General features: G+C 35.8%; 1 protein-coding gene across 5 annotated transcripts in view; it reads right to left on the bottom strand.

The window, feature by feature from the left end:
• The window catches only part of INTS6 (integrator complex subunit 6), a 105,367-nt gene that overhangs the window by 92,066 nt on the left and 1,050 nt on the right, over positions 1-12,251 (bottom strand). For all 5 annotated transcript variants that reach the window (XR_011569719.1, XR_011569721.1, XR_011569720.1 and 2 more), the window contains exons 2-3: positions 12,161-12,238; positions 11,184-11,333 (exon numbers count right to left, since the gene is read on the bottom strand). Coding sequence is in view for 2 of the 5 variants with exons in the window: in XM_070800127.1 (XP_070656228.1) it covers positions 11,184-11,333; positions 12,161-12,238 (228 nt within the window). In the remaining 3 variants the exon portion in view is untranslated. The remainder of the gene's footprint in view (positions 1-11,183; positions 11,334-12,160; positions 12,239-12,251) is intronic.

Genomic DNA, 12,251 nt, shown 5'->3' on the forward strand with positions numbered 1-12,251 from the left:
CAGCCAAAATACAAATAAAATTTAAAATTTAAAAATGTTAGAAACATAACAGAAAAAGTTAAGAAATAAACAACAAGATGAAATGAAAACACATTTTCAAAGACGGGGAAAGTTTTATACAGCAATAATGCTGGAAATCTGACCTCAAAAAAAAATACACACCTGCCTATTCTATCACAAATAATCATCTCCTTGGGTGTTGATTACCACCAAACCTACAGACATCACATTTGTAAAAGTCTGATTAAATCATATATTTAACCATTATCATTACTTCCTTCTAAATATCCACATTATGAATATACTCTCAAAAGAATCAAATATAACAGGTGTCCTACAAAAAAGATGGACTTCAACCTCAGCATTCTATTATACAAGTATCTTCAAGACCACAACTGAAAATGAAGAACCGTCTAATAAACAGTACATCTTAGTAAAGTCAGCAAAGTATCAAACTTAATAAAGGAAAATAATTCATGATAAGCACTTGGAAAAACTAACAGTCTGTTGTTTTTCATATGCTATGGCTTAAGGTCAACCTCAAAATAATTTAACTGGATAAACCAAAATGCAAGATTAGTTTTAAGAGGCCCTACTCTGGAAAAAAATAAAAAGTACAGAATTTTTGTTTTCTGGGAAAGAATTTGTGGTAATCCAATTTCAATAAGATATTTTTAGGAGAAAATATTTAAATTTCTCCAAATTCATCATTTAGGTATATGAACTTGAGTAAAAGAATTTCTAGAAATGCACTCTGGCTAGATTCTGATCCAAACATTTATATATGCTTGTACTAAACACCTCCCCACAAGTGTTTATAGATTTAAATTTTTCAAAATAGATGACATACTTGGGAAACAAAAAACTAACCACATAATATATGGATCTATTGTTAAAAAAATTTTTTTACAAGACTTCCTAACTATACATATGAATCCACCAAGGTTTTACATTAGAAATGAACCTCATGAAAAAGCAGATGTCACATATGGATGGGTTGGTGCCTACACAGACTGCTACATGTTTTTGCTTGATACTATATAGCACACTGAAATGGAAGCTCTAAAAACATAAGACAACTTTTCTATATAAGGATTTACATTTAATATAATCTTGTTTGGGATTAGACATTATCCATTCTGGATTAACAAAATCTAGATGTAAAGATCCTTTTCTCTTTCTACTACCTGACTTAGGCCCAATGTTCTGGATGCAATTACTTGGGTTTTCCTTCTAACTTACTGGTTTGAAAAATGAGATTGACAAAAATGTACAATAAAAATCCAAAATTTTACATTAATGTCTTCCAAAGTACATAAATGATCAGAAACCATCAAAACTCAGGCATTACATCAGAAGTCACAAAAACATCACTTTGCCTATTCCTAATAATCCGAAAGTACTAAAATCTGTCATTATCTTATGGACCCAGCCTTTGTATCAATCACCACTGTGGTTCATAGTCTAACCTTCCACAAAGGTTATTTATCATCTTCAATTTCTATGATTAAAAATAATCAATTGTTTTTAATCCTCTCAGAAGAGTTGTCTGGATGCTTCTAGTGTTTATAAACTTCAGAATAACCAGAAGACTTCGTTGATGTTTCCTGATTCCTAACTAGCTTCACCAGCTTTAAGACAAAGGGAGAGTTTTCCTTCAACACTGATACAAGCACAAAACCTGTCAATGACTAGTCAAATTACATTACCTAATAGCTAAGGCTACATTACTTTTTCTCACATACTCAGAAATGTTTTGTTTTCTAGAACAAAGTTTTTAAGAACATATAATCCTTCCAAGGACCTTCACATGTTCTTCAGCTTATCTGAGCAAAACTAATGGATGGAAAATGTTAATATGTCATTTCAAGAAAAGATTAAAAAAAAAAAAAAAAAAAAGTACGTAGGACCTAGAATAAGTTTTGATTAAGTCACCACTAGGCTGGGAAAGGCTACCCACTCCAGTATTCTGTCCTAGAGAATTGACAGTCCACAGGGTCGCAAAAAGTCGGACATGACTGAGCAAATTTCACTCACTCAAGCTAATGTAAATTTGTCCTCTGATTACAACTAATTCTATTATAAGATTTTTAAGTTATAATACTTTTTAGGTTGATACAGAGCCCCTGTTTGAGTTTCCTGACACACACAGCAACTAGAGGGTGGGATGGGGAGAGATGGGAGGGAGGTTCAAAAGAGAGGGGACATATATGAATCATGAATATATATACCTAATGGATATAATATACCTATGGCTGATTCATGTTGAGGTTTGACAGAAAACAAAATTCTATAAAGCAATTATCATTCAATTAAAAAAAATAAATAAATACTTTTTAGGTGCAATTATCTCTCAATACACCAAATTTAAAATTATACAGGCCCCAACAGAAACATCATCACATAAAATAATCCTTACCAGGCTCATCCCAAATAAACCTAATTACAAACAATAAAAGGGATCATACATTTTCCATTTGACTTTTCTTCTGCACAAGAACATCTTTCATCTCATCCTAACCTGAATTCTAAAATACACTGCTGCTGCTGCTGCTAAGTTGTTTCAGTCGTGTCCAACTCTGTGTGACCCCGTAGACGGCAGCCCACCAGGCTCCCCCGTCCCTGGGATTCTCCAGGCAAGAACACTGGAGTGGGTTGCCATTTCCTTCTCCAATACATGAAAGTGAAAAGTGAAAGTGAAGTCGCTCAGTCATGTCTGACTCTTCGTGACCCCATGGACTGCAGCCTACGAGGCTCCTCCGTCCATGGGATTTTCCAGGCAAGAGTACTGGAGTGGGGTGCCATCGCCTTCTCCGAAAATACACTGCTACAAAGCCCGAAAAATGGTCTAAGATGGAAAGTTCCTCAAAGAAGCTCAAACTTTTCTTGTTTTGAAAACCAAGAACATATTTGTTTGAAGTACTCATTGTTATCAAAACATTTCTGAACAAGTTAGAAGTCTAGGGAAGGGGGAAGACTTTCGTAACACTCAGGGAAAAGTATTTTGGAGAAATCTAGAAAGCTTCAATTCAACACCAAAACCCACTATGTCCCCAGTGGCAAGGAATTTCACTTGAAACAGACAACTGATTTGAGCTTCTTGTGATGTATGCATGTCGGGTTATACAAAAACATTTACTGTTTTTTCTCAAAGGCTGCAGATTAGAAAAGTTTTTCTAAGCAGGCACTTTGCTAGATGATTAACAAATGTTCTTTTCAATCCTTAAAAACATTTTCAATTGGTATTATCACCATTTTGTGGGTGACAAAAGTGAGGCAAACTTAAGGGACTTGTCAGTCAATACAACCTCAGCTAGTAGCAGCAGAGCCTGGCACAGCCAGTTCTAACGAAGCAGTTCGTTCTTTCCCTATCACATTTCTTATTCTTAAAAATCTGGATGAAATACTCCATGTACCTACAATTCCTGTTTTTTTTTAATTCAAATAAAAGGAAATTCACAGAAATGGTAATAGGTGTTATTACACTAACAGATTACAGTGTTTATCAATCTTCACCACAATCCTACAAGATAAGATTCTTCCATTCTTATTTTCCTAATGGGGAAACTGAGGTTCAGAGATTACACGACTTGGGTGAAGAGCCAAAGAGATTTTTCTGAATTTTAAAAACAATGCCTAGAGACTTTCAGAAGTATCTTATATCAAAGGAAACTAACTGGTAGTTAACAAATTACAAACTGTCCAGGTAAAAACTTATAATTCCAATAGTAATACTGGCCGGCATATGACAATGGAGAAATCAACTGATTGACTGACTAGGGTAATAGTACTGTATTAACTACATCAGAAACTTAGTAAACTAGGAGTACAAAATCAAAAAGTACCATCAAACATACATATATATATATACACATACGTACACGCACACACATACATACACACATATACAAAATCCTGTCAACTATCCCCTACATTCATATTATTTTTCAGGGAGTGGGGAGGGACAAGGGACTCGCAAGGAAATCCAACTGAATATAACAAACAGTATTTTTACAGGGTGTTACAAGAAAAGCTAAATGCAACACAATGACAAAATGCCTGCTTTTCAGAGGAATTGAAAGAAGGCATATTCCACTAGAGAGCTCCAGATATAACCCCTACCACCTAAATGGATTCACATCTACAAGTTATACCTTTAAATAAAATTTACTTTTAAATAAAATACAAATTACTAATAAATTTTGCATGACTGTTTCATAACCAATTGCTCTCTTTTTCATAATGTGAAATATTTCATAATGTGACAAAATTAAGCATTTAACTTTACTGGGTCTTACCTTCTACACTTATAAAATAAGGAAGATGAAGTCTAACATCACTTTCAATTCTAAAGCCCCAAAATACAGTAACTATAATAATACTTACAGGAAGTCTAATGAAAAGTTCTGTCAATAGATGCAAAAAGTTCAATTTGTTTTTCCAAGAGTGTATATAAAAATTCACTAAGCTTCACACATACTATATATATTTAAGGCGTATCTCAACAAAAAAAAGATGGAGGAAAGAAGAGGGATCAGGGAATAAAGACAGAATCCAAAAAACTCAGTATTCTATGGTCTGGGACCATGCTTAAATTAAGCAGATTAATAATAAGGCTAAACAAAAATTAAGTTTGTGTAAAGAAATTACTTCTTTAAAATGAAAGAAAACAGGGAATTCCATGCCAGTCCGATGGTTAAAACCCGACGCTTTAACGGCCAGGGAACTAAGATCCTGCAAGCCACATGGCTAAAAAGAGAAAATTAAAAAATAAAATGGAAAAAAAAACAGCACTGATAATACGTTAGCGTTGATCCACCAAAGGAAAAATATCCACCAAAACAATTCATAAAAGTATAAATTTGAGTGGAGTATGACGACTAAAAATAAATATTAAAAAAAATTAACATAAAATATTATAATCTCCTTACAGAAATCTGTAACACAAACATGGCTAAACAATACTTTTAGTTAATTCTGACCATAAATGACCTTAAATCAATTGAAAATAATCGAATAAGTGATATTCTTTCAATATTTGTTCCTGGTCTTTTAATTTTCAAACATAATTTAATGTATATAATTTTTCATACATAGCTTAATACTAAATTATTGACATTCTATTGCATAAAGGGAAAATATTCTCTTTGAAGAAATGGAACATATTACTTTCACCTTTTGTACTTTTATTTTCAATAATTTCTAATCAAGAATGCAATGTCTGTTCAGGATGGGGAACACATGTATACCTGTGGCGGATTCATTTCGATATTTGGCAAAACCAATACAATATTGTAAAGTTTAAAAATAAAATAAAATTTTAAAAAAATAAATTGAAGAATGCAATGTCTTTAGGATAGTCTTTTTCATTTTCTTTTAAAACCATCATACCAAGGTGGGTTTTTTCTCTTTTAGAAAATAGATTTAGCGTGTAAAATGAAGACAAATTACAGCGAGTTTCAAAGAAAATAAAACCTGGGTCTTGAAATCTGTCATAAATTACCACCTTCAAAATTACTGCTCAACAGGAAACAAATCATAGCTATGTTATACTACTTTGAGCTCAGTCAAACCTTATTAAAATATCCCTTGATTTACCCAATAGATGCGCTCCTCAAAAGCTCCTTGCAAATCAAATGTGTGTAAGTATCATCTTAAACGCACTAGGGGGAGCTCCCTATTTGAAAGAATCCTAAAACATGTGCTTTTGTCTTCTGAGGGTTCCTTTTCTAATTTACATTCCTATAAAAGAATGACTTTCTGACTTATCTACTGAACTATATTCATCCAGTTTTCATTTAACACTTAAAAAATCCCATCCTTTATCCCATGCTTATCAACTATCATTAAGACAACTTTGATCACATTATATTTACTTTTCACACTGCTTCCCTTAGGAAGCAATACAAAGCTCACTCCCCCCAAAAATAAATATATTTAATATGTTACAGATTTCAAAGCATGTAATAAATATCAGCTTTAAGTATCACTAGATTTTTATCACTGTACTTTCCAATTCAACAGGGAAAAATAATAGAAAACTAGAGGTAAATAATTTATTCAGGGGAGAAAAGTATGTCTTGTATCTACTGAGCACTTCATAACTTTTGAGGTACATTTTACCATATCTTCCCATTTCAACCTCTCATTGACTCTATAAGGGTATAAATAGCTTCATTACTGGCAATTTGGGAAACGAAGAAGCAGAGGCACAGGGTAGTAAAGTGACTGTCCAGTATGACAGAGTAATTCAATGTCAAGGTCAGATTTTAAATTCCATTTTCACATTCCTAGCCACTGCTCTTCCTTTACACAATTACAGATGGAGAAAAAAAACATTTAAACCAGTTTGATTATAGAGGGCCCTATCCCATCAGTAATTATTGAAAATAATTTCAGTGACTTTCCAAGACCCTTCAAAGCGGAGGACAGTCTCTTCAACAAATGGTGTTGGAAATACTGGATGTCCACATGCAAATGAATGAAGCTGGACCCTTACTCCCCGTATCATACACCAAAATTAATTCCAAATGGATTAAAGACATAAATGTTAAGATGTAAAAGTAAACCTCCTAAAAGAAAATACAGGGGGAAAGCGTGAATACATTGGATTTGGCAATGATTTCTTGGATATGACACCAAAAGCAAAGGCAGTAAAAGATAAAGAGGAATACATCAAAAATAAACGTCTGTAAAAAGGACAATCAACAGAACAAAAAGGCAACTCATGGAAGGGGAGAAAATATCTGCAAATCGCACATCTGATAGGAGGGTACTATCTAGAATATTTAAAGAACTCCCACAAATCAACAACAGAAGAAAGTAACAATTAAAAAAGAAGCAAAGGACTTGAACAGACATTTCTCCAAAACCAATATACAAATGTCCACCCAGCATATGAAGAAATGTACAATATAAATAATATTAAATAATTAGGTAAATGCAAATAAACCAATAAGATAACATCTCAAACCCATTAAAAGGGCTAATATTAGAAAAAAGGAAAATAGTGTTATCAAGCATGTGGAGAAATTGAAATCCTTGTGCACTACTGGTGGGAACAGTAAACAGTGTAACCTTTATGTAGAACAATATGGCCTTTTCTTAAATTTTTAAAACACAGAATTATCAAACAATCTAGCAATTCTACTTCAGGGTGTAAAGAACTGAAAGCAGGATCTCAGGAGACACTTGCACACCATGTTCACAGCAGCATTACTCACAATGGCCAAAAGGTGGAAGCAGCCCAAGTGTTCATCACTAATGCACAGGCAAAATGTGGTATGCACAGAGAAAACTTAAATGTGGTATACACATACAATGGAATATTATTTTGTCATAAAAAGAAATGATACCCTGATCCATGCTACAACATGGAATACTCTATGATTCCATTTACAGCAGGTATCTCTAGAGCAGTCAAATTTATAGAAACAGAAAGTAGAATGGTGCTGTTCTTTGACTGCCAGTGGTTGGGGCTAGGGGGAAATAAGGAGTTATTGTTTTGAAAGGAGTTTCAGTTTTGAAAGATGAAAATGTTCTAGAAACTGGCTTCACAATAACCTGAACACTATGAACACTACTGAACTGTTCATTTAAAAATAGTTAGGATGGTATATTTGCTATTACATGTTTAAATTTAAAAAGTAGGAAAAAAAGGTTCAGGGACTTCAGCGCAGATGTTCAAGGATAATAATCTACTTTCTTTTGAAAAGATATCTACAGGTCAATAAATACCAAACTACTGTTTATACATTTCTCGGTAGACTAATGGAAACCAAAAACCCAACTGGGAATCAAGTTTTCATTACTTCACCTACCAGTGTTAAAAGAGAAACCTTTATTACATACTACCCGAGAACTAAATGGGTACCGCTTTGGTGAAGAGAAAAAAGCAGTATTACTAGAAATCTACCTGAATTATCTGCTTCATTCACAAATAGCTCTTTATGCTGAAGAATAAAATTGGCTGGCATTATTCTCCCTGAGATTCACTCAATTTGATCTTGTCTAAAAGCCACCATTTTTCAATGAGGTAAACACTTGGAATAGAAATCCCTCAAAAAATTAAACACATATTTTATCTCCTTTTATGTTATTATTCAAGGGTTGTCTTCACCAAAGGTATAGAGTAGAAGGTACCATTCTAAGTCCTGGAACAACAGAATCAGTACTAGTGTATTGAGTAGCAGGAGTGTGGAATCAGTCCAGTGACAAAAATGATGAACTGCAGGTCAGAGTAATATTTAGAAGCTAAACCTAACTGGAACCTAACTTTAACAATGTTGAAAATAATAGAACAACTTGCTAAAGTATGAAAAATAAACCAATCTACATATGAAATTTTAATCAAATATACATGTCCAACAGATATTAAGGCCAGATCAAATTTTCAGTGCCTCTTAAAAATTCAGCATTATTTGAAACCCTAGTGAACACATGTTAAAAAAAAAAATTTATCACATTTACCTGCAATGATAGCAATTGACTAATTGCTAAATAACTAATTTAGTTATTACTAAAATTTATAAGGAAGACTGACTACACATCATCCCATGAGTATAGAAATATCAGCAAATGGTACTAATTGTCAGATTTATAAGGACTTCAACATGCAAGGAATTTATTAGTGAGATAGCCACCGTGCTTGAGAAAACATTCACGAATATCCATTTTTTCCCCAGCCACTTTAACCTTGCTGAAGCCCTGCAAGTTCTTACTATACTAATAGCTCAACATGTTTTATTTTTAAGTATGTTAATGCAACAAATAGATATTAAAAACTCTTGGAATTGACTCTGGAAACCTGTATGTGCACGTATGTGGGTGGGAGGAACGTGTGGAGGTATCTGTATAAATATGCAGATATATATAAACCCCATTTAAGTGTTTTAGGAAAACTTTTTCAGAAGCTTATATAAAGTTTTCAGATGTTTTATAAACTCAATATGCCCTTTCATCTAGCTCACCTTTTCTCATTTCCTTCAACTACTGAGATTATACAATAGTATTTAGTACTACGGGCTCCACAGATCCTAGGACAGAGTATGAGAGGAAAGTACTTAATGTAGAAACACTGAGGTTACAGAAAACAGGTATTCCACAAAAAATAGGCAGACAATCTCGCAAAGAAAACATGAACTATTCACTATTAAATATATGAGACACTCAAAATTCTCGATCATTTGTCTTTTTTAACAAGAAAATATATATTTAAATCAGCAAGAAAAAAACCTCATGATGAAAAATAGCTTCTGAAAAGACATTTTCTTCTAATTAAAAGACTACTCAATCATCATTTTCATTTGGAAAATTATGGCTTCGTAAGTTACTTTAATGCTAGTATCATTTTTATGTGCCGACTCAGGATATTACTCCTTGCCTCTTCACTTATTCATCAAAATAACTAAAAGGCATAATCTCTACCCCTTGTTGAATCAATAAATCCTGACATTCAAAAACATCCTCATCTCCAGGCTCTTCTCTTGGTGCAAGTGGTAAGAGCACAGCAGGACCACATTCAACCTCAAACTTGTGTGAACTTTACAGACAAGAACGTAAGTGCTCCCTGGTGGAAGGCAACAATTGTGAAAAAGAAAATATAGGTTTAAGTTACAAATGTCCTCAGCCTCTCCATGACAGTTTTTTCCAAGGAAACACCTAAAAAATATTTTTAATAGGAGGTAGGAAGTAAATATGTCTAAAAGTCTTTCCCACTTATGAAATGTGATACAGAAAATTAATACTCCTGCTATACACTGACAACCTAACAACCAAGTAACAAGTATATCTAATAATAAGGAAATAAGGATAACCGAGTAAGGGCAGGTTTCTTATTTGACTTTGAACTCAAAATTTAGATGGAGACCTTAAGCACTAAGACTGCATAGTACTACAGATAACAAAGGAATCTGAAAGGGAAATAAAGAAACAAACTGAAAAGTTCATGGCAAATCTGCCTAAATTACTAACAGTTGAAACATAAAGCAGCATAGAAAGGGGAAACAGATTACTGTATAAGAAAATACACATTTACTAATTAAACAATGGAAGTACAATTCCATAAAAACAGAAACAAACTGGCTCCAAGTTGAAATGTATACTTTAAATGCAATAGGACTACGTTCAACCATTTCCAAAGATGTTCAGGCAATGAATAGTCATCCCTAAGAACTAAAGGGTAAACATTTCTAAAACAAAAGAACAATTCTGCTTCTATATAGAAAAAAAAACTAAAAGCTGTAGTTGTGGGAAGAATTTCCCTGAAACTTGTGAAACTAAGGAAAAGTGTGGCTGATGGAATTTGTGACAAGAATAAAATGTATACCAAAATGTGTCACTGTGGTAATAGTGCTCTGCACAACACAGAACCTATCATCCTTTACTTCCTGGGCCAGTTACCCAAAAAAGTGTCATCATGGACCACCTTGCATTATCCCATAGTGACCATCATGTGATTTAAGTATCTTGTCTCATCTTCAAACAGCTAAGAGCAAGAGTATTAGAGGAACTGGGGGAATTCAGGGAGAAAGGAAGGGCTCTTTCAAATTTTCCAACAGCCTCTCTTCCAAGGGTTGGGAGTTTAAAAACAAAAATCTGGACCTGCCATTTAACTCAAGAATGATTTCAGAATTCTTCCTGCAGTGGCTTAGCGGACACACTTCAAAAACTGAGAAATCTTAATGTACTCAGCCAGTACATTGAAAATCTTTTCACCTTCCAGAATTGTTATACAACACGGTTAAACTAAGCCCTTTTGCAACAAATAGAATAATTTCCTCTAACATTTTAAGATCATTTTAATTAACTAGTGTGTGTCAGTCATTGCAAGGGTTGCAGTTGCCAGTGGGTAGGCCATCAGAGAAACAGTGTGGTGAAACAGGATGTTTTCCTTTTATTTCCTGAGTGAACTTTAAGGGATTAAAACTAAATTTATGTCAACTTTATGGCATTCAGATTCAAATTCTGAACCCAAATACATTTTAAGAAACAAACAAAAAAAAAACCTGAGGGCTATAAAACCATATACATTGTGGTCAGAATTCCACTTTTGTATTATGTGCATTCTGTATTTTAATCTGCAATGTTTCATATTTGTATTTCACGGTATATAGCTTTTGGACTGGGCTGCTTGTCCACAAAAAGAAAAATTAACTGTGTTTCCACCTTAATATTCAACCTACCTGCCCATAGTTGTCTATGCCAGTTACTAATCTATTTAAATTTAATAAATCAAAAGCTGTCCTTAAGGATTGGCCAAGAGTCGTAAGTCCTTCAGCTTGAAGGTTTTTCAGTTCATTCATAAACGTTGCATGGTTTTCTTTCCATCCGGCCTGAAAAGAAAAATGTGAGAATTTCTTTTTTTCATCTTTTAAAGCCAGGTACACATGGACGGCCGTTAACAATCTGCCGTTCACCAAGCAGCTGCTCGACTTTACTGTACGGTTTGGGGTAAAGTGTCAATGCCGTCTCTCTGTTAAAGAAACTCTCTTCCAGAGGTGGCCGAGAATAAACCTGCTGGCTCTACAGCTTTCCGTGGCTACCAGCCTTAATACTTCATAACTTTCCGGGGAGATGCACTCCCCAACCTCGTGCCCAAAAATCCGGGGATGCAGAGGTACTGGTGGAAAGCAGAAGTGAGCAGCACTTCCGAAGTTCACCCGGAGCTGTCCCACCGGCCCCGCGGCCCTCTCGGGGAGAATCCGGAGACCCGGCCCCGCTGCACCCCACCCCACCCCTCATCGCAAGCCCCCCGCCCGCCAGCCCGCCCCGGCCTCGGGCCGATTCCCCTTTAATGCAAACCCGGGCTCTGCACGGCCGGGCCCGGCTGTCACTCGGGCTAACTTGAATAAATATCCCCCACAGTTCATTGCTGCCGCTCACGCCGCGGAGGGGAAATGTCGGCCATGTTGATCGCCGCGCCGCCGCCGCCGCCGCCGCCGGGCCGGGCTGGGGAGGGGACGGCGGTGGCCCGGCGACTCCGCGCCGCGCCGGGACGCTCCGGAGCGGGGGGAGGGGGTGGGAGCCCGCAGGGGAAAAGACCTCAGCGCCTAGAGCACGGCGGGTGGGGGAGGGGAGCATAAGGAAGGGTGAATGGGGGGGCGGGGAGGGCGAGAGAGGAAGGGACGGGGAAGGGGAGGGGGAGGGCGAGGGCTGTTACCTTGATAGCATAGGGTGGCTCTTCGAAAGTGACCAGCATATACCTGTCTCCTCGGCTGGCAGGGTCCCGGGCACGGAGCTGAGGGAGAACG

The sequence above is a fragment of the Bos indicus genome, chromosome 12 (assembly GCF_029378745.1).
Source record: "Bos indicus isolate NIAB-ARS_2022 breed Sahiwal x Tharparkar chromosome 12, NIAB-ARS_B.indTharparkar_mat_pri_1.0, whole genome shotgun sequence".
NCBI lineage: Eukaryota > Metazoa > Chordata > Mammalia > Artiodactyla > Bovidae > Bos > Bos indicus.